Source organism: Rhineura floridana, chromosome 5 (genome assembly GCF_030035675.1).
Source record: "Rhineura floridana isolate rRhiFlo1 chromosome 5, rRhiFlo1.hap2, whole genome shotgun sequence".
Taxonomy (NCBI): domain Eukaryota; kingdom Metazoa; phylum Chordata; class Lepidosauria; order Squamata; family Rhineuridae; genus Rhineura; species Rhineura floridana.
Window position 1 is genome coordinate 183,484,023 of NC_084484.1, and position 21,938 is coordinate 183,505,960.

At 50.1% G+C, this 21,938-nt stretch overlaps 1 protein-coding gene across 3 annotated transcripts; it reads left to right on the plus strand.

The window, feature by feature from the left end:
- The first annotated feature begins 333 nt into the window (after positions 1-333).
- DNAJB13 (DnaJ heat shock protein family (Hsp40) member B13) lies at positions 334-21,223 on the plus strand. Of its 3 annotated transcripts, XM_061629642.1 has the most exons (8): positions 340-584; positions 3,906-4,009; positions 6,199-6,360; positions 11,300-11,457; positions 11,784-11,897; positions 12,683-12,796; positions 15,878-15,954; positions 20,991-21,223. In XM_061629642.1, the coding sequence occupies exons 1-8, from the start codon at positions 517-519 to the stop codon at positions 21,142-21,144; spliced, it is 951 nt and encodes a 316-aa protein (XP_061485626.1). In that variant the 5' UTR covers positions 340-516; the 3' UTR covers positions 21,145-21,223. The 3 variants fall into 3 exon arrangements, with proteins under 3 accessions (XP_061485628.1, XP_061485627.1, XP_061485626.1); XM_061629643.1 differs by lacking the exon at positions 11,784-11,897 and having other exon boundaries at positions 337-584; XM_061629644.1 differs by lacking the exons at positions 11,300-11,457; positions 12,683-12,796; positions 15,878-15,954; positions 20,991-21,223 and having other exon boundaries at positions 334-584; positions 11,784-11,866.
- Positions 21,224-21,938: the final 715 nt, after the last annotated feature.

Genomic DNA, 21,938 nt, shown 5'->3' on the forward strand with positions numbered 1-21,938 from the left:
CGGCCAGGGCGAGAAGAGGGGATTAGATGGGCCACTGGCCTGATCCAGCTACAGGGCTCTTCTGATGTGGGTCCCAGGGGTCACCCACCCACTGACCACACCCAGACCTACTGGACGCCGCGCATGTGCCTTCAGAGGTCCGGCCGGTGCCCCGAGGCGCCTACAATAGGAAATGTAGACGGGAGGCATTGGAGAGGAGAGGGAACCCTCCATCTCCAGCCTTGCTGCCGTTAGGGCAGGGGCTCAGAGCCGCCCCGGCAGGGCCCCCGGGAACCCCTCTTCCAGCATGGAGACGCCCCGGCAGGCCTCCGCTTCAGCCTCCCTGCACCTCGCGCCCTTCTTGCTGCGATGGGCGGAGAGATGGATGGACGGATGCCCGGGCAGGCTCCGGAGGCGGGCAAAGGGACTCCAATTCCCGCCATGCACCGGGCCCGGTGGCGTCCATAGCAACGGGAGGGCCGGTCGGGGGCCAGAGCAGAGCAGGGAGGCCGGTCGGGCCGGGGAGGGAGCGCCGCGATGGGGCAGGACTACTACGCCGTCCTGGAGCTCACCCGCAGCGCCAAGGACGCCGACATCAAGAAGGCGTGAGCCCGGGAGGGGTTGGTGCGGGGGAGCCCTCGCGTGTACCTGATGACGCGTGTTCGTTGCATCACATGCATGGTTCATGCGAGCTTGCTTGTGTGCCTGTGTGTGTGTATGTATATTAGTTGATCAACACATTTCTTTCCTCCGAGTGTACATGGTTGCCCCCCTCCCCATTTTATTCTCACAACAGCCCTGTAAGGTAGGTTAGGCTGGGGGGGCTGCCGCAAGGTCACCCAGTGAGCGGCATGGCCCGAGTGGGGGATTTGAACCCTGGCCTGCCAGGTGCCAGCCGACACTCTTAACCGCTGCACGCCATCCTGGCTGCAGATTGTACAGTATCTCTCTGGGTCTTAACAGGTGATTAATTTAGTTGTGCTGTTGTTAAATGTTTGTAATTAGTGTGCACAACTGCTGCCCTTGTTATTGTGTTGTTCGTCACCCTGGGCTCTGTTGAGAATATTAATAATAACTGTAGGTATATGATCTCACCGTCCACGTTACATGGTGCTATGTACAGGCAAGATAGGTGCAGTGGCAAATTCAGACGTGCAGGGTCCCTTCATGTTAACCCTTTCCCTTCCTTTTTAAATTTTAAAAAATATTTTATTTATTTTATTTATTTGTTAAATTTTTATACCGCCCCACTAGCATAGCTCTCTGGGCGGTGTACAACAAAGAAATACAAATATATACAATAAAATCCCATAATAAAATACAACAACAATATAAGAGAGTAAGAAAACTAAAAACAGTTACAGCACATGTTAAAACTAGATTAAGTTAGATTAAAATGCCTTGGAAAAGAGGAAGGTTTTGACTTGGCGCCGAAAAGATAGTAACGTCGGCACCAAGCGCACCTCATCAGGGAGACTCTTCCACAGTTCGGGGGCCACCACTGAGAAGGCCCTAGTTCTTGTTACCACCCTCCGAGCTTCTCTATGAGTCGGAACTCGGAGGAGGGCCTTCAATGTAGAACATAGTGTACGGGCAGGTTCATATCGGGAGAGGCGTTCCAGCAGGTATTGTGGTCCCGCGCCGTATAAGGCTTTATAGGTTAAAACCAGCACTTTGAATCTGGCCCGGAAGCATATTGGAAGCCATATTTATTTATTTATGCTGTGGGTTTGAGAATGAGATCCTTGTTAATACCTTCTTTCACAATAACAGATATCCCTAGGAGCCAACAAGCTTGAAAGGGGTGAGTGTTAGCTACTGAGAAGAGTCTTCTCCATGGCTGATTCACTTTCACTCTGATTGGCTCCAATCAGCAGGAAAGGACAAGGAAACACCTGAGGAGACTTCTAAGTGACTTCTAAACACACTCCCCTTTCACGCTGCTTGGCTCGTAGGATGCTGAGACAATGGGACCCTGCTCCCCCAAAAAGTAAGGGGTCTAAGACCCCCTGAGACCCTGGAAGACTACACCCCTGTTCCCCACCAGAAGGGACTTGCAATCTAACCCAGGCCTCTGTGTTTGTGGATGGAATTATGCCCAGCTGATGGTCTGACAAGGCGAATGTCACGCTAGGGACCATTAGGAAAGGAACTGAAAATAAAACCGCCAATATCATAATGCCATTGTACAAATCTATGGTGCGACCACACGTGGAATACTGTGTGCAGTTCTGGTCTTGTTATGTGCCTTCAGGTCGATCACAACTCATGGCAGCCCTATGAATCAGCGACCTCCAAGAGCATCTGTCATGAACCACCCTGTTCAGATCTTGGAAGTTCATGTCTGTGGCTTCCTTGATGGAATCAATCCATCTCTTGTTTGGCCTTCCTCTTTTTCTACGCCCTTCTGTTTTTCCCAGCATTATTGTCTTCTCTAGTGAATCATGTCTTCTCATGATGTGCCCAAAGTGCATGAAAAATGCAGTTCTGGTTGCCTCACCTCAAAAAGGATATTGCAGAGCTGGAAAAGGTGCAGAAGAGGCCAACCAAATGGATGAAGAGGATAAACCGCCTTATGAGAAAAAGTTGCAACATTTGGGGGAATTTTAGTTTAGGAGGGACATGATAAGAGGTGTATAAGATTATGCATGGCGTGGAGAAAGTGGATAGAGAAAAGTTTTTCTCCCTCTCACATAGCACTAGAACTTGTGGATATCCGCTGGATATGGCAGCCTAAGAAAATATTTCTTCACACAGCCATAATTAAAGTGTGGAATTTGCTCCCACAAGAGGCAGAGATGGCCACCAACTTGGTTGGTTTTAAAGGGGATTAGACAAATTCATGGGGGATAAAGCTATCAGTGGCTACTAGCCATTATGACTGTATTGCCATCCAGCATTCCTTTGGGAGGAAAGGCAAGAAAGAAATTTAAATACATACGTATTGCCTCCAGCATACCAGTTGCTTGGAAACAGTAGCATAGTGGCAAATTCAGAAGTGCTGGGTCCCTTCATGATAGTCACAGTGTCGCCTTCTTCCCCTGCTTTTTTGCTGTTGGGTTGAGAATGAGATCCTAGTTAATGCCTACTTTCACAACGACTGACGTCCCTAGGAGCCAATCAGCATGAAAGGGGGAATGTTAACTACTGAAAAGAGTCTTCCCAGTGGCTGACTCGCCTCCTTTCATTCTGGCTCCAATTAGCAGGAAAGGACAAGGACACATGCTAGAAGACTCTTCTCAATGGCTAACACGCCCTTGCATGCTGATTGGCTCATAGGATGCTGGATACATAGGGACCCTGCTCGCAAAAAGGTAAGGGGTCTAAGACTACCCCCCTGCTTGGAATCACAAGTGGGGGAGGGCTGTTGTACTCGTGCCCTGCTTGTGTGCTTCCCAGAAGAGTCGTTTGGTTGAGCAGGGTGCTAGACTAGGGTGGGCCTTCAGCCTGACCCAGTAGCTGGCCTCTTCTTATGTTCTTGCCTGGTGGAAGGCGAGGGGTATGCAGACCTGAGTGCTCCATTGGAATTAATAGGGGAGGGAGGAGGTTTGTGTGCACTCATAGGATCAGAGAAATAACCAAAACCAGAAGACAATTACAGGGACATCCTCCGTTCTGAACCTCTTGTACAGAGACAGCTCCAAAGTAAAATTTGAGTAACAAACCTTATTTTTTACTTGAATGAAAGGGTTTGTACAACTGATTAATGCTGTTAGGCCTTTTAAAATTGCTTAGCTAAAAAGACTTTGCATTTGTACGTTTGGGGAAGTAGTAAGAAGCTTAAGAGAGAGAAAGAGACTCCAGGTAAGGCTGGCAGTGTCCCAGCCGCTGCCAGTCAGTGTAGGCAGTACTGATGTAGATGGCCCAATGGTTTAAGGCGGCTTCCTGTGTCCCTGGGAGTGCAACCCCTCTATTCTGTTTTGCAGTTATCGGAAGCTGGCTTTGAAGTACCACCCTTATAAAAACAAGGAACCCTGGGCTGCAGAGAAATTTAAGCAGCTTGCAGAAGCCTATGATGTCTTGAGTGATCGTAAGTAGGATCATGTAACATATGCTTTTAAATCTGTTATAAGTCGCCTAGAGACCATTGGGTAAGAGGCAACTAACAAATGAAAAAATAAATAAGGGAGAAGTTGGCCATGTGCTTTGATCTGTTTTTAGCTGTTGATTGTAATTATACTGTGATTTTTTAAAAAATGCCCGTTTGTTAACCGGTATTTTGAGGTCTGGTTTATTTTGGGCAAACTGTGTAGAGGTTCTATTTACAATCAAGCGGTACATACATTTTATTGATTCAGTTCATGCTGTGCCCATTGAGAAGGATCTTATACTTTATTGTAAGCTGCCCAGAGAACTCTGGTTATGGCATGGCCTATCATCATTGCAAGGGAAAGTAAAATGTGTGCGGAAGTGAAGGAGGTGGAAAAATGGATGTTTTGCAAGGGGCGGAAGCACAAAAGATGGGGGCCAAAGATAGAGGGAAATAGGAGATCGGTATTCCCCCAAGTCACTTCCTTCCCCCCCCCCCATAATCTCTTGCAGGCAGGGTGGCCATTTATATGTCACCAAAAAAAAGGAGGGGCACAGGTTTGCTCAGAAATTGCATATGCTAATTTATATGTATAGATGCAAATTAGGCATAATTACTACAATGCAGACAGAAATGCAATACGTCTCTCCACAGCAGAGGAGCCCGTGACCTGTGTGCCTGCTCAAACTGCTGGCCAAGTGATAAGAAAGTGGTGCTCGGAGACTACTGCTCGACCCCTGGCCGTTGGCCTGTGGGGTACTACTGCAAGGTTTCATTCTGTCTCCCATGCTCTTTAACATTTATATCAAACCGCTGGGAGAGGTCATCAGGAGATTTGGAGTACAATGTCATCAATATGCTGATGACACTCAGCTCTATCTCTCCCTACCACCTGATTGCAGGGAGGGAGTGCTCATCCTAAACCGGTGCCTGCAGGCTGTGAAGGGCTGGATGTGGGCAAACAAACTGAAACTTAATCCAGACAAGACGGAAGTAGTGCTGGTCAAGGGAAAAACTGCATCAGGGACGGGGTTGCAACCTGTTCTGGATGGGGTTGCACTCCCCTTGAAGGAGCAGGTCCGCAGTTTGGGAGTCCTCTTGGATCCTGCCCTGCTGCTTGAATATCAGGTGGCTGTGGTAGCCAGGAGTGCTTTTGGCCAACTCAAACTGGTCTACCAGCTGCGCCCATTCCTGGAGGCAGTTGACTTGGCCGCAGTGACACATGCATTGGTGACATCGAGGCTTGATTACTGTAATGCACTCTATGTGGGGCTGCCTTTGAAAACGGTTCGGAAATTGCAGTTGGTTCAAAATGCGGCAGCCAGAATGTTAACTGGAGCATATCACCCCTGTGCTTTATCAACTCCACTGGCTCCCAATTTGTTTCCGGGCCCAATTGAAAGTGCTGCTAAACGGCCTTGGACCAATGTACCTGAGGGACTGCTTATGCCCATATGTATCTGCACGGGATTTAAGATCATCTGCCTCTGGTCTCCTTTGCATGCCTGGAGTGAAAGATGTTAGATTGACAGGCACGCGGGAGAGAGCTTTTTCAGCTGTGGCCCCCAAGCTTTGGAATAATCTACCTCAAGAAGTTCACTCTGCTCCCTCCTTGTTGGTTTTCCGGAGACTTCTGAAAACAATCTTGTTCCGGAGAGCCTTTGGGAGTGACTGAAGGTAGAGCCTGACACTGATTTTATGCCTTCTACATTAAATTTTACCTTTGTAGTCCTTTTAGTACCAATCCCTATATATATGTATATATGTGTGTGTGTGTGTCTGTGTGTGTATATATATATATATAGTAGTTTATGTATTGTAATAGTATTTTATGTATTTTAATTTATTTTAATGTTTTTGTGATTTTACTGTTTACAATTTTATTATGTACATGTTTGATTTTATTTTTGTAAGCTGCCCTGAGTGCCCTATTATAGGGTAGAAGGGCGGGATAGAAATATTTTAAATAAAATAAATAAATAAATAATGGTTGATGGGCAACTTCAAGGTCCCTCCTAATCTCCCTTCTTAGGGTTCTCTGTCTTTAAACTGGGCTTGGACCAGGCAGAGGACACAGTCAGACAGAGGACAGTCATCCGTAAAGGCTGCTCTGCTTCCCCAACTTGTCTCCCGTCTGTTTTCGTGCCAAGATGCCTCCCATCCCCACGTGCTGTCTCCTTGTTCCTTAGCGGTGAAGAAGGGCGTTTATGATAAATTTGCCGAAGAAGGCCTTAAAGGAGGGATTCCTTTGGAGTTTACAGTCGACACCCCTTGGACGGAAGGCTATGTGTTCCACGGAAACCCTGAGAAGGTCTTCCGGGACTTCTTTGGAGGAGACAACCCCTTTGCTGGTAGGTCCAATTTATTTATTTGTTTTTATTTAATTTAATTTATATACCGCCCTAAGCCCGAAGGCTCTCTGGGCGGTGTACATAAAAGGTAAAAGCAAGCACAATATATAAATACAATAAATACAATAACTCAAGAAACAAAAACACACAAACAATACGAAAACCAAACAACATCCAGAATACAACATAGTAATAAAATACTGTAAAAATACACTTTAAAATGCCTGGGAGTATAAAAAGGTTTTCACCTGGCGCCGAAAAGATAGCCGCGTCGGCGCCAGGCGCACCTCATCGGAGAGACCATTCCACAGTTCAGGAGCCACAACCGAAAAGGCCCTATTTCTAGTCACCATCCTCCGAGCTTCTTGATGGGATGGTACTCGGAGGAGGGCCTTAGATGTTGAGCGCAGTGTACGGGTAGTTTCATATTGGGAGAGGCGCTCCACCAGGTATTGCGGTCCCATGCCGTGTAAGGCTTTATAGGTCAAAACCAGCACTTTGAATTTAGCCCGGAAACAAATAGGAAGCCAGTGCAGACGGGCCAAAACAGGTGTTATATGAGCGGACCTTCTGGTCCGCGTCAACAATCTGGCCGCTGCATTCTGGACTAACTGTAGTTTCCGAACTATCTTCAAGGGCAGCCCAACGTAGAGCGCATTGCAGTAGTCCAATCTAGAGGTTACCAGAGCATGAACGACTGAGGCGAGGTCGTCACTGTCCAGATAGGGACGTAGCTGGGCTACCAATCGGAGATGGTAGAAAGCATTCCGTGCCACTGAGGCTACCTGAGCCTCAAGAGACAGGGAAGGGCCGAAAAAAACTCCCAAGCTACGAACCTGTTCTTTCAAGGGGAGTGTAACCCCATCCAGAACAGGGTGAACATCCACCATCTGGGCAGAGAAGACACTCACTAACAGCGTCTCGGTCTTGTCTGGATTAAGCTTCAGTCTGTTAGCTCCCATCCAATCCATTATTGCGGCCAGGCAACGGTTTAGTACGTTAACAGCCTCACCTGAGGAAGATGCAAAGGAGAAATAGAGTTGCGTGTCATCAGCGTACTGGTGACAACGCACTCCAAAACTCCTGATGACCGCACCCAGCGGCTTCATATAGATGTTGAAAAGCATGGGGGACAGTACCGATCCCTGTGGGACTCCATAATGGAGAGTCCAGGGTGTCGAGCAGTGTTCCCCAAGCACTACCTTCTGTTGACGACCCACCAAGTAGGAGCGGAGCCACTGCCAAGCAATACCCCCAACTCCCAACTCTGTGAGCCTTCCCAGAAGGATACCATGGTCGATGGTATCAAAAGCAGCTGAGAGATCAAGGAGAATCAACAGGGTCACACTCCCCCTGTCCCTCTCCCGACAAAGGTCATCATACAGGGCGACCAAGGCTGTTTTGGTACCAAACCCAGGCCTAAAACCGGATTGAAACGGATCAAGATAATCAGTGTCATCCAAGAGTCCCTGGAGCTGGCCGGCCACCACCCGTTCCAGAACCTTTCCCAGGAACGGAACATTCGCCACAGGTCTATAGTTGTTCAAGTTATCTGGGTCCAAGGAGGGTTTCTTCAGGAGCGGTCTCACTACCGCCACTTTTAGGCAGTCAGGGACCACACCCTCTCGCAAAGAGGCATTGATTACCTCCTTGGCCCAGCCGGCGGTTCTGGTCCTGCCAGCTTTCACCAGCCAAGAGGGGCAAGGATCCAGCACAGACGTGGTCGCCCGCACCAGTCCAAGGATCTTGTCAACATCCTCAAGCTGCACCAACTGAAACTCATCCAATAAATGAGGACAAGACCGTGGTCTGGATGCTTCATTGAATCCAACTGCTATAATATTGGAGTCTAAGTCCCGACGAATGCAAGCGATCTTAGTTTGGAAGTGTCCAGCGAACTCATCACAACGGGCTACAGATGAATCTATAGTATCCCGAGGGCCAAGATGTAAAAGCCCTCGTACAGTTTTAAAAAGCTCCGCTGGGCGGGAGAGTGATGCCTTAATACTGACAGCAAAATAACTCTTTTTTGCTGCCCTCACCGCTGCTGTATATCGCTTAGAGCAGGCACTTACCAAGGCATAATTGCATTCATCAGGAGTCCGCCTCCATCTGCACTCAAGCCTCCTCCTCTCTTGCTTCATCGCTCTCAGCTCTGGGGTATACCATGGGGCTGTATGAGCTCTACATAGGAGGGGGCGCATGGGAGCGATCGTGTCAACCGCCCGGGTCATCTCCGTATTCCACAATCCGACCAGGGCTTCGACAGGAGTGCCAGTCTTCTCAGTCGGAAAATCCCCTAGAGCCCTTTGGAAACCCTCAGGATCCATTAGTCTCCGGGGGCGGACCAATTTAATAGGTCCCCCACCCTTGCAGAGGGAAAGGGTCGCCGTAAGCCTAAACCTCAGCAAGCGGTGATCTGTCCATGACAATGGGGTAGATGAAAAATCCCCAACCTCCAGATCACCACCTCCCTGCCCAGTGGCGAAGATCAAATCAAGGGTATGTCCCGACACATGTGTCGGGCCAGTAACAACCTGAGACAGCCCCATGGTTGTCATGGACGCCATGAAGTCCTGAGCCGCCCCAGATAAAGCAGTCTCGGCATGAACGTTGAAGTCCCCCAGTACCAACAGTCTAGGGGACTGCAACAATATCTCCGAGACTACCTCTGTCAGCTCAGTTAGGGAATTTGTTGAGCAGCAGGGCGGGCGGTACACCAACAAAATTCCCAACCTGTCTCTCTGGCCCAACGCAAGGTGGAGACACTCCAGACCAGTCGTCACCTGTACAGGGTGCTTGGAGAGTGAGAAAGAACTCCTATAGACCACGGCAACCCCACCTCCCCGACCTTCGGCTCTACCATAATGCTGAACCATGTACCCAGGTGGGCAAAGCTGGGAAAGAGCAACTCCTCCCATATCACCCACCCAGGTCTCGGTTATACACGCCAGGTCAGCCGCCTCCTCCACAATTAAATCATAAACAAGGGAGATCTTATGTTGTACCGACCTGGCGTTTAACAACAGCATATGGAGATCCGAAGGCTGACTGATAGGACAACCAGCAGTCCTGGGGATGTGAGGAGAACCGGAACGGGTCACAGACACTACTTGTCTGGGACGAGTTCCCCTTACCTGGCATGTTCTCCTCACAACACCATACCTCCCATTACCCGTCACTACGCTAATTGGGGCCCCCGAAGGTCCCCGGTTGATGTATAATACACTCTCCCAGGCACATATTAAAAGAGATTAAAAACACCAATACACACACACCTGGTCACATTCATACCAAATAATAACAAATAATACCAAAAATTTATATCAAAATACACAAAAATTCACACACGTACACACACTTAATCAATAATACAATACAATAAACATACACTCAATACACTCAAACAATATTAAACTACAACACAATTCCAACTAAAGACTCACATATAGTAACAATTCAATCATTCACAAAACATAAACACATTCAAAGCTATTTATTACATCCAGGTGGCAGCAATGAGTTAAAATGTTGCAATCTCAGAGCCGCAACTATATTAACAACACCGGCCGTTCTTAAAAGGACGCAATAGCAGCAACAATCATACAGTCATTCACACCACACTAATCCATACACACAAAAAACAGCAGCCAGCGATGAAATTGTTCCTCTCCAGCCAGGGCAAGCAGCGTAGCAGAGTGCTGCAATAGCAGCCACAGGCATACTGGGTGCCCCAACAACGTCCAAACCAGGGCACAGACAGGCAAACAGCAGCACACCAGCTTCCTCCTCTCTTGCACGATGACGATAGCAAGGCCACAACGACAGCACCAGACAGTAACAACGGCCACACTCACACACAAGCGGGCAGGCAACAACGTCGATGATGCAAAGCCAGGGAATAGTCCTCAATCCATAACGGCAGCCGCGTCAGGCAATGCCCTCGCCCGAACGGGCAGGAGACAGCAAACGACAGCAACACAAGGCCACAGAATAGCATCCGGGCAGAGCCGCATCATCCAAGAGCCACCTCTTTGTCGAAATACTCCATCGTCTCCGATACACCCTATTCTTAAGTGGTTTCCAGTTCATCAAAGCCATTCCCAGGGGATTCCATTATTAAAGTCGGGCGGCAGATGGTAAATGGTGCAAGCATCCTTCTGAGGCCACAGGTGAGGGTGCTGAGAGCCCTGCTGCTGTCAGCTTCCCAGTACCTATGAACGTAGAAAGCTGCCTTCTGCAGAGTCTGACCGTTGGTCCCTTCAGCTGAGTATCAGCAGTGGGTGTTGGGCAGAGAGGAGTCTTTTCCAGCCCCACCTCGCGATCCCCTTTTAATTGGAGAATGCAGGGGTTCAGCCTTCCTCAACCTGGTCCCCTCCAGGTGTTGCTATCAATCCAGCAGACACAGCCCATGGTCAAAAGACTGCAGGAATTGGGGTGGAACCAGGGTGTGCAGAGTAATTTTTTTAACACTTTCCTGCCTTGTAACACAGTCTGTTTCTTGATCCCCAAATGGTCAGAACATTTCCTCTCTTTCTTTGAAGATAGAGGGCTACTATTTGGGGTACAGTTTCCCCGCTTTACAGTGCTTCGCTTTACAGCGTTCCGCTAATACAGCGGTTGTGAATTGCAGAAAGGCCCTGCTTTACAGCGCTTGTTCCACTTTTACGGCGGTTTTTTGCCGCCGGGCGCCATTTTGGTCAATGTAAGTCAATGGGATCCGCTTTACAGCGGTTTTCGCTTTACAGCGGGGGTCTGGAACATAACCCGCTGTATGAGCGGGGCCCTACTGTATTCATAGGGCCTCCTTAGGGTTGGCACCCAGGCTTTGGAACTCTTTGCCCCCAGGCGGCCCATCTTCTTCCCTTTTCAGTTAGTGATGCTTTAAAAAAAAATTCATCCACACACACTCTCCTAACACAGACTTTTCCTTGATTAGAATTCTATACTGGAGAAGGGGCCGAAGTGAACATGGCATTTGGGGGGCTGCGAGGGAGGGGAGCGAAGAAGCAGGACCCTCCGATCGAGCGAGATCTCTACCTTTCTCTGGAGGATTTATTCTATGGATGTACCAAGAAAATCAAGATTTCACGCAGGGTAAGGATAGGATCTCCCTGGCGGGGGGGGGGGGCTTCATGGCCATATTAAGGCAGAGATTCTGCACTGAAATATTCTGGAGTGGAAGACCCAGATTTGGGGAGTACATCTGTGAATGTGAATGAAATGCTTGTTAAATCTTTCCACTGACTTCATGTCTGCTCCTGGATCCAGCACAAAGTCCTTTTTCCCCCCTTCAAAAGGTTTGTTCCCAGGCTACCACATATTATAGCTAGGCTCTAAAATGGTTACCCTGAGATTCTCAGTTTCATTAAGACTTCCCATCACCAGGAGACTTGCCCATGCCTGCTTTCTAAACTCCTCAGGTAATGAATGATGATGGCCATGCGTCCACCATTAAAGATAAAATTTTAACGATTGATGTACGGCCAGGATGGAAACAAGGAACCAAGATTACCTTTCAAGAGGAAGGAGACCAGGTAATGACATTGTGTGGGGTTGAGGCTGCTGAAGTCTTTTAGCCTCCCTGCTCATTATCATCTTGATATATAATAAAAAGGCAAGGCTGTCATCATGCAGCAGTTTGCTTGGCCACCAAGAGGTGGTGCTGCAAACTACAGCATCATAAGAGACATCTGAGAGCTGCTGGGCAAGTGGAGGAGGATGACAGAGGCCGGCAAGTAGAAAGGGAGGGGTGAGGTTTGGCGAGGTGTAAAAGGAGGGGGTGTTTCGGCAAGCAAAGCAAGCAGGAGCCCAGCCTCTACTGTCTAAATGTTTTTGTGATAATACTTACTACTCAAGGGTTACCATATATAAATCTGTGCTAAAATTAGCACTTGGAGAAACTTCAGAGGTAGGTTCCCCCCACTCCTAGTCAGACCCTCTTTTTCGGCTCCAAGGATAGTGTGATGTAGGATTTTCACAGGGCTTGCTTTCTGTCCCAAAGTTGCCATTTTGAGTTGGGACAATGCTGTTGTGATTAGCCTCGCTAGCTGTAGCATTAGCACAATTTTTGCTTTTGATTGCAGCGCCGTGTGTGTGTGTGTGTGTGTCTGTGTCTGTGTGTCTCTCTCTTAAAGGGAGGTAGCAAAGATAGCATTTCCTAGATTTTGGGGGTGGGGGTGGGACTTGCACCTGTATGTAATCCCCGTGCTTGAATTACTAAAGGGATCAGGGAGCCATCTTCTTCCCTGCCCCCAAATGTTCGGCCCAGCACTGGTCTAAACCACCAACCGCTTGGGCTTTTCGCTGTCATTTATTTTAGGGCCCGAATATTATCCCAGCGGACATCATCTTCATTGTAAAGGAGAAGCTCCATCCCAGGTTTAAAAGGGAGGATGACAACTTGATCTATGTGGCCAGCCTGCCTCTGGGAAAGGTAACAAAGGCCACTTAGCCCCCTGTTGACGTCCCTTTGACTTGGGTGTGGGGAACCCTTGCCCCTCCCTCCCTCCCAAATCGTGTTGGACTCCAGAGCTTGTCAGCACCAGTCAGAATGGTCCGTGGTCAGAGAGAAGGGAGGTGTCATCTAGCAACATTTGGAGGGCCGTAGGTTCCCCAAGAAACCCCTCACTCGGGAATGGGGAACTGTCCAGATGTTGCTGCTGGGCTATACCTCCCATCAGTCATGCTGGAGGCATGACATCAGCTGACGTTCTGTTTACCCCAGGTGCTGGGAAGGGGAGTGCAACTGTCAGTGCAACTGTCCTCTCTGTCAAAGAATTGTCCCCCTGGGGTCCCTTGCCCTCAGCACCTCAAGGGGGATTCTTTGCTTCCAAGAACAGTCCCAGTACCTTTGGGTCTCTGCTTCTCAGGCAAACTTTCCCTCCTTCAAGATTAAATCACTGAGCTGCTGAACTCCCCCAGTAGGGTGTCCCAGGGATCCACAGGCTCCCAGAATTCTCTCTGGTTGACTCATTTCAGCTTGACCAAAGTTAGCTATTCTCGACACTCTCCATCTTCCCCGAGTGTGTAGCAACAGAATACGGCCAGGGGCGCGCACCACAGAGAAATAATCATGCCCTCTCACCCTGGCCTCTGCACTCAGCCTCCTCCCCAAGAACAGTTTGCATACACAGGGGCAGGCTGAGCTGAAGAAGTGACACTTCTAAAGAGCCCAAATTATTATCTAAGGACCCCAGCAACATGGCGTTTCCTCACGTGGCCCTTCTTAAAGCAAGAGACTAGTCCTTAGAGAGAGAAAAGTCACAAATCAGATTGAGGAGAAAAATCAGGATATATATAGAGGAATGGAGGCAGGGTGGGGGTGGGGCAGAGGAGAGAAGGTGGTTTTTTTCTCCCCCAGCCATGCCCCTCCCTTTCGATGTTTCTAGCCTGAGCGTAACAGTCCAAAGGAGAACTGAAGTGGAGGGATTCATAGAATTCAACAGAGCCCCAAACCTCTAAGTCAGGAGGCATTTTGTACTTCTCTTGCCTTCAGTTCTTTCTTGTTAATTGGGTTTTAACTTCTGCTATAGTGTGTATATCTATGTGGGGCTGCCCTTGAGGTTGGCCCAGAGGCTGCAGCTGGTGCAAAATGCAGGAGCAAGACTGCTCACTGGAGCAGGGTATCGCCAACATGTCACGCCGCTGCGGAAAGAATTGCACTGGCTGCCCATTTGCTACCGGGCCAAGTTCAGGGTTCTAGTTTTGGTGCACAAAGCCCTGTACAGCTTGGGACCAGGATACCTGAAAGACCATCTTACCCCTTATATGCCCAGTCGATCACTGCGCTCTGCAGGTGAGGGCCTCCTGCAGTTACCATCTTATCAGGTGGTCCATTCAGCACAACATTGGAAACTGAGTGTAGTGTAGTGTAGTGGCACCTATCCTGTGGAATTCCCTCCCCTTAAATAATTAGGCAGGCGCCATCTCTGCTATCTTTTCGGCCCCTTTTGAAGACTTTCCTCTTTCAACAAGCCTTTTAAGTAGAGACCTATCCCAGTCTGCATCTGTGTCAAAATTGTTTAATATGTTTTTTAATGTTTTTAACCCTTTTTAAAGGTTTTTTTTATTGTTTTTAATGCTGTTTTGTATTAATGTATTTTAAGATTTGTTTTTATGAAGTTTTAAAGTTTTTTGGTGCTTTTGTTTGCCACCCTGGGCTCCTGTTGGGAGGAAGGGCGGGATACAAAATAAATAAATAAATAAATGTGTATGTATGTGCCTATATATGTCTTTGTGTGTGTGTGTATTTTATTTATTTATTTATTATTTGATTTATATCCCGCCCTTCCTCCCAACAGGAGCCCAGGGTGGCAAACAAAAGCACTAAAAACACTTTAAAACATCATAAAGACAGAGCTTAAAATACATTAAAACAAAACAACTTTAAAAAAAATTTTAAAAAGCTTTGAAGACTTTTTTTTTAAAAAAAGGTTAAAAATATATTGTTTTTTAAAAAAAGGTTTAAAAGCATATTAAAAAGCAATTCCAGCACAAAAGCAGACTAGGATTAAAGCATTCACACACACCCCGTACCTCCGTGCTCTACATGCCTCTGCTGAAATGGGCTGTTGTCCACAAACACCACCGTCTAAAAGGGTCTGCAAATAGAGCTTTGAGTGCCACTCCTGCACAAGAATACAGAGAGTGCCCCTGCCCGACTTGTGCATCCAATAATCACACACCACGTTAAATGCCGGGCCTTGGGTTTCTTTTGCCCTGGGCCCAACACACGGGTCCCCCCGCAAGGGCGAGAGGTGCCTTCTTTGGGAATTGGCAGTTGTGCAAAAGCAGAAAGTGCCCCTCACTCTTCCTCCCTGTGTATACCAGACATCTCAAGCCACTCCCGCGGGGCTCTTTGTCGCCTTGCTTCCATCCGCACAGGCAGGCAATGGGCGTTTCATTCTAGCCCTGCTGTTCACATATGGGATTAAATGCCCCATTAGCCATTCTGATCTGACCCAGTAGTTCCCAAACTGTGCCAGAGCTCACTGGTAAGGAAGAAGTCAAAGGCGCCACTGAGCCTGAGGTGACCACCCACAGAAGAGGCTGCCCACTGCCTCTCTTCATGAGTCGCTGTTCTTGCCTTCTTTCAATCAGCCTGTGCTGGGGACAGGAAAGTCTCTTCCATTGCTGAAGTGGGTGATGTTGCAGCCGTCAATCGTTCCTGCTGGAGAGACTTCAAACTACCCTTTCTCTGACACTTCCTGTTGCCTCTCTCCAGAAAGTGTAGTTGTGGTAGTGCTTGCTTCCAAGCAAAAGGCAGGCCCGGCACAGCGATTCATACAGAAATTTGGTGGGGGGGGGGGTTTCTCCACCAAACAGCAGCTGATCCTCAAATGCTTTACGCGCACTGAGATCCAAGCTTTCCAAACGTGCACGGGTGAAGTGTAACTCGGATTTTAATCCAGAAACTGTCCAGAAACTCAGCTGTTAAGAGTTTTAATCCAGAATCTCAGCTGTCAGAAATTTTGGGAGCCATGGCCTACCCTCACCCCGACCCTTTGCCTCGCAGGCTCTGATTGGGTGCACAGTGGATGTCAGAACGCTGGACGAGAGGCTGCTCAACATTCCCATCAATGACATTGTCCAGTAAGTGCCTGCAGGAACACTGGGGGAAGGGCCGCTGCCTAGTGGCAGAGCATCTGCCTTGCAGGCGGAAGGTCCCAGGTTAGGGTTGCCAGGTCTCCGGTTTTCTGCCGGAGTCTCAGGGAAAAAGGGGCCGTCTCCGGCCTCCGGCTAGAGTTTATTTAAACTGGCGGATCTCCGGCTTTTCATTGGCCCCCTCAGCCACGCATGCGTGATTGATACACGCATACGTTGGGCTTTGGCTGGCCGCCTTCCCGCCCTTTTTCAGTCCTGTGCTTGAGGCCCATCACAGAGCATGTCTAGCCGCCGCCCCTACAGGGACCCCCCCCCAGCAGCAGGCCCTGCCCGCTAGCGAGCGGCACGGAGCTACAGCAGCAGCCAGCGCCCACACACAACTGCAGGTGAGGTGCTGGCTGGACGTGGAGCCTGCAGCCGCCTGGGTGCGCGAGGGCAGCCTCCTGGCCCGCGTCTGCCACAACGTGGGCTCCGTCCAGCTGCCGCCCCTTCAGGGACCCCCCCCCCAGCAGCACAGCAGTCCCCACGGGAGCGGTTGCTAGGTCCGAGCGGCCTGGCAGCCCCTGAGCCATGAAGAGGCGGTGGCAGCGAGGCTGGGCCGGCTCCTTCTTAGGCACCCAGCCCCGGAGCCAGTTCCCCTGCTCCGGAAAGGGCGGCTGGCGTCTTCTTCACCCCTCCTGCTGTGGGCGCCGCAGCTGGGCGGCAGTGGCCGCGATGGGCCCCCCCAACCAGAGACTGCTGAGCCCCATCGCGGCCGCTGCCCACTGGGCGGCCGCAATGGGGCTCAGCAGTCTCTGGCTGGGGGGGGCAATCGCTGCCACCCAGCCGCAGCGCCCACAGCAGGAGGGGTGAAGACGCCGGCCGCCCTTTCCAGAGCAGGGGAACCGGCTCAGGGACTAAGAAGGAGCCAGCCCTGGCCGGCCTCCACTCCTGCTGAGGCTGACAGGCTGCATAGGCCCCGTCTCCTAGCAACCGCTGCCGAGACGGGGCCCACGCGGCCTGCTGTCAGCCTCAGCAGGAGTCGAGGAGGGCAGGCCGGGCCGGCTCCTTCTTAGCACCGGAGCTCCTGCTCTGGAAAGGACGGCCGGCTGCTCCTCGCCACCGCCACAATGAGGCTGAGAGAGGACCCCTGGCATTGTCTGCACCCTCCTCCTCCTCCTGCTGCTGCTGCACAAGAGGCCCCAGGTGAGACCGATCCCCCGCTTCGGCAGAACCCTGTCTTTGGACCAAGGCGCCCCTGTGCCGGGCGACGTGCCCATTTGGGCTGTGCCCAGAAGAGGAAACTTGGCAAGGGGGGGACTAGCCTCCCGAGAGGATCTCCGGACGCTGTCTCTTGGGGCGGCGCCGGGGGCTTGCAGTGACTTCAGGGAAGGGGATCGGGGCGGCACGCAGCCCAGGGCGGGGGGGGCAGATGCCAACTTTTCATGGCATCCCAAGCTAGCCGAGCCCTCGTCTGCCCCGAGATTCGCACCTGGGGTGTTGGGGTCTGCCATCTCTTTGGGGGAAGTTTTTTCCGGGGGGAGGTAGTCTCTGCCCCCCTTTCCTCTCTGTAGGGAATGCTTTGGCCAGGGATCAAAGCGCACCTTTGCGCTCAGCCACTGGGGCAGCGGCGCATGGGCATGGCTGAACATCAGGCTGGCTGGCGAGCGTCTGTCTCTCTCTTGCCCGGATATGACCCACCCCCGCCGCGAGGCTCTCAGCCCCAAACAAAGCTGCACATGGCACCTCAGGACCACCACCCCCGCTGCCAACATCGAAGGCCACTTGCCCTCCCGCCCTGGTATGGAAAGAGGATCCCCTTCTGACAGAAGGATGTCTTCTGCCGTGGGCGATCTAGGTGTGGTGGCTTCCCTGCCCAGCAAGCCACAGGCTGGTGAACATCAGTGGGACAGGCAGAGAGGTGGTCTTCCTCTGAGTAATCAGTGCCCTGTAATGCCTGCTTGTTGGACAGGCTAGGAGCTCATTTTGTGTCTTGGAACCAGAGGGTACTGCAAGGGGTGGGGAGGGAGGGCGGAGGATTTTTATGGGGTGAGGATTGAACCGGGAAAGAGGTGGCACTCATAGGGGGAACTTTCTTGGGGCTGGATGAGAGACTGGAATCCTAAATACACTTACTAGAGAATAAGCCCCATTGGGGGCTGGCTTTTGAGTATACATGTGCAGGATTGGGCTGGGGGGAGTGGCATTAGTGCACCAAAAGCTTGCCTAATATACCATTGAACAACAACCTCCCTGCCTCCTAACGAAGCCTGGGAATTGCAGGTTTTATTGTTGTGCAGGTTATTATTATTATTGCAGGTTATTTATTGTGGCGTAGTGGTTAGAGTGCTGGACTACGACCAGTGATCAGGCATGATGGGAGTTGCAGTCCCGCATCCGGAGGACATCGTGTGGTCCACCCCGCTATAAGGATTCCTTTAATGCAGGGCTTCTTAACCAGGCACACACACAAGATGAACTCCAATGCAATAAAATAGATTTTATTTATTTATTTATGGAGGTCCATAGCTTTCACCAAATTCTCAAAGTGGTCCATGACCCCAAAAAGGTGAAGAACCCTTGTTGTAATGTAACTTGTGGGATTTCTGTAGTATGCATTGGAAGCCTCTCCAAAACCAGTTGTAGAAAGTCACTTCCAGCAAAAGGAAAGCCTGTTGTTACAGAGCCGGAGAAATATATTGTGGCATCCTGTGAGGAATTCCTAAATCTCAGGTTCTACCAGGTCCATCTAGCTCATTATTACTAACACTGGCTGGCAGCAAGTCTCTGGGGTTTCAGACTGGGGACATTCCCAGCCCTGCCAGACTGGGGATTGAACCTGGGTCCGTCTGCATGCAAAGCAGAGGCAGGTGTATCCTCTGTAAGTTACCCTTGTTGCATGCACAGTGGTGACATCCTCCCCAGTTCTAGTCAAATCAAGAATAGCAAGGTATAGCGAAGACTTGATACCCTGAAGCTGAACTCTGCCTTGTGTGCGAGTCTGGTAGAGAAACAATACACATACACAGCTTTGTTTTTGCAAGGCTTAAGCCCACTAAGAGAGGCAGTGTGGTGTAGTGGCTAAGGTGTTGAACTGTGACCTGGGAGACCAGGGTTTGAATCCCCACACAGCCATAAAGCTCACTGGGTGACCTTGGGCCAGTCACTGCCTCTCAGACTCAGAGGAAGGCAATAGTAAACCACCTCTGTCTGAATACTGCTTACCACGAAGACCCTATCTGGGATCAACTTGAAGGCAGTCTATTTCCATTTTGCATCACCCTAAGCTTGTGAGAAAGAATGACCTTGTCACAGATGGACCTAGGAACACCCTGTTTTAGGTAAGATTTCTATTTTAATCTCCAGTCAGAGAATTTTTTTGGAATAGTATGCTCCAAGCAACTGTGGTTGATACAATGTATCATGTTTAATGAAGTCACTAGGGCCCACCCTATGACATCACTAGGGCCCGCCCTGTGACATCACTAGAGCCCGCCCTGTGACATCACTAGGGCCCACCCTGTGACATCACTAGAGCCCGCCCCCATTTTCTCAGGTTTTTGGATGGTTCCTACCTGGCAACCCTATCCCAGGTTCAGTCCTCAGGGGCATCTCCAGCTAGGGCTGGGGGAGACGCCTGCCTGAACACCCCCGAGAGCCGCTGACAGTCAGCAAAGAGTCGACGTCACTGAGCTAGGCAGGCCAGCGGTCTGACTTAGCGTAAGACATTTTCTAGTGTTCCTATGAACTCGGTTCTGGGCCTGCAATGGTGGGGAGTAGTAGTTTGAGAATCTCCAAGACGGAAGAGGGATTGCTTGCCCGTTTCTCAGCAGGGCTGCAGCTCAGTGGTAGAGCATCTGCTTTGCATGCAGAAGGTCCCAGGCTCAATCCCTGGGACACCCCAGGGAGAAAGCCCTGCCTGGAAAGCTGCTGCCAGTCAGTGTAGACAATATTGAGGTAGGTGGACTAATCATTTCGCTCAGTCTAAGATGGGTTCCTATTTTATTTATCTCAACTGTTTACTTACCACTTCATCACGGTGGTTTCTGAGCAGCGCATATAAAGATTACAAAAAGCATACAATGGATAAAACGAATTAATACCAAAGAGGCGACTTCCTTGAACTGTCTGCTGGAATAGCAAGGCCTTCGTTCGGCATCTGAATGGCATTCTGAATGGCAGTTGCTGGGAACCGCAGGAGGGGAGAGTGCTGTTGTGGTCAGGACCTGCTTTTGGGCTTCCCATTGGAGCAGCTGGCCGGCCACTGCGAGAACAGGACACTGGACCAGATGGGCCATTGGCCTGATCCAGCTACAGCGCTCTTACGTCCTTAGCAAGGATGGGGGGCCCTGTCTAATCTCATGGGCTTGCTGTGGTTTTGTCCAGCAGAAGAGAAGTGAGAAGCTGGAGCGGGATGCTTGTGGAAATATCATTTAGCACCCTGCTAGTGGCCACGTAGGACTCTAACCTCAGCTGGGGGGGAATTGCACAGACTTGGGCCCACAACACTGACCGTGTGGCTCCTAGTGGATGTGAGCTGTGCATCTGAGCTGCAGGGGACCAGCAAAAGAGGCTTGCCCAAAGATCTTGCTGCTCAGGCAGGGAGATAAGCGAGCCGGCAGGCCTGTCTTAAGAAACTCAGTATAGCATGGGCAAGCACTCCAGTGACCTCCAGGTGCTGGAGACGTCCAAATCTGGCTGTGGCTCGTAGGAATCCAGGACAGCTGAAGGGCAGCAAGTTGCCTACCCTTGTCTTGAAATATAAATTGAATTCAGGTTTAATTGCGAGTAAAACCCAATTTTAGAGTGGCCAGCTCACAGTGTGTAATGGATCACATCCTTAAGATTGCTTTCTGTCCTTGTGCAGAGATTGCTTTCTGTCCTTGTGCAGGACATACATTTAACATCTGAGCCTAGAAACATAGTCCTTGGCTAGGGAAGAGTCCTGCTGTAGAGAGGAGGTCAAGGAAATCCTTTTCCCTCCCCCCCCAATCCCCCAGCAGCTTCTGAGGTTTGACTAGGGTCTCTATGTCTTACCTTTCCAGCCCCAAGTACTACAAAGTGGTGCCAGGGGAAGGGATGCCCTTGTCCAGCGACCCCACCTGCAAGGGGGACCTCATCATGTGTTTCGACATCATCTTCCCTGCAAGGCTGACCCCTGCCAAGAAGGATCTCTTGAGGCATGCCCTTTTGACTTGAGGATGGGCCAACCACACTTGCACAACAGGACACCCCTTTTGCTTCCGTTGAACCCTTTGAAGAAATAAACGTTTCTATTTTATCCAAATTCTGTTTCCGTCTCGCTACCAGTTATATGCAAGCATTGTTTCTTCCTCCCCCATCCATGGATACACACATCCAACTCATTCAAAATGGAAATGGACTGCCTTCAAGTCAATTCCAACTTACGGAGACCCTCTGAATAGGGTTTTCATGGTAAGCGGTATTCAGAGGGGGTTTACCATTGCCTCCCTTTGAGGCTGAGAGGCAGTGACTGGCCCAAGGTCACCCAGTGAGCTTCATGGCTGTGTGGGGATTCAAACCCTGGTCTCCCAGCTTGTAGTGCAACACTCATTCAGTGAGCTGAATAAAATAATTTAGGGGGAAGGGGCCGTAGCTCAGTGCTAGAGCATTAGCTTTGCATACAAAAGGGCCCAGGTTCAATCCCCAGTAGCATCTTCAGGCAGGGCTGAGAGAGAACTCTGCCTGAAACCTTCCACAACTGTTGCCAGTCAGTGTAGACTATGCTGACCTAGATGAACCAAAGGGCTAACCCAGTGTAAGGCAACTTCCCGCAATCCTACTCATATCAGCTTTTTATTCAGGATCTTGAGGGCTGGAATCTTAGCTTATCTTTAGCTAAGTGGCAGAGCATCTGCTTTGCATGCAGAAGGGCTAAGGTTCCATCCTCAATAATATATCCAGCTAAGGCTGGGAGACAGCCCTGCCTGAAACCCTGAAGAGCCGCTGCCAATCTGTGTAAACAATACTAG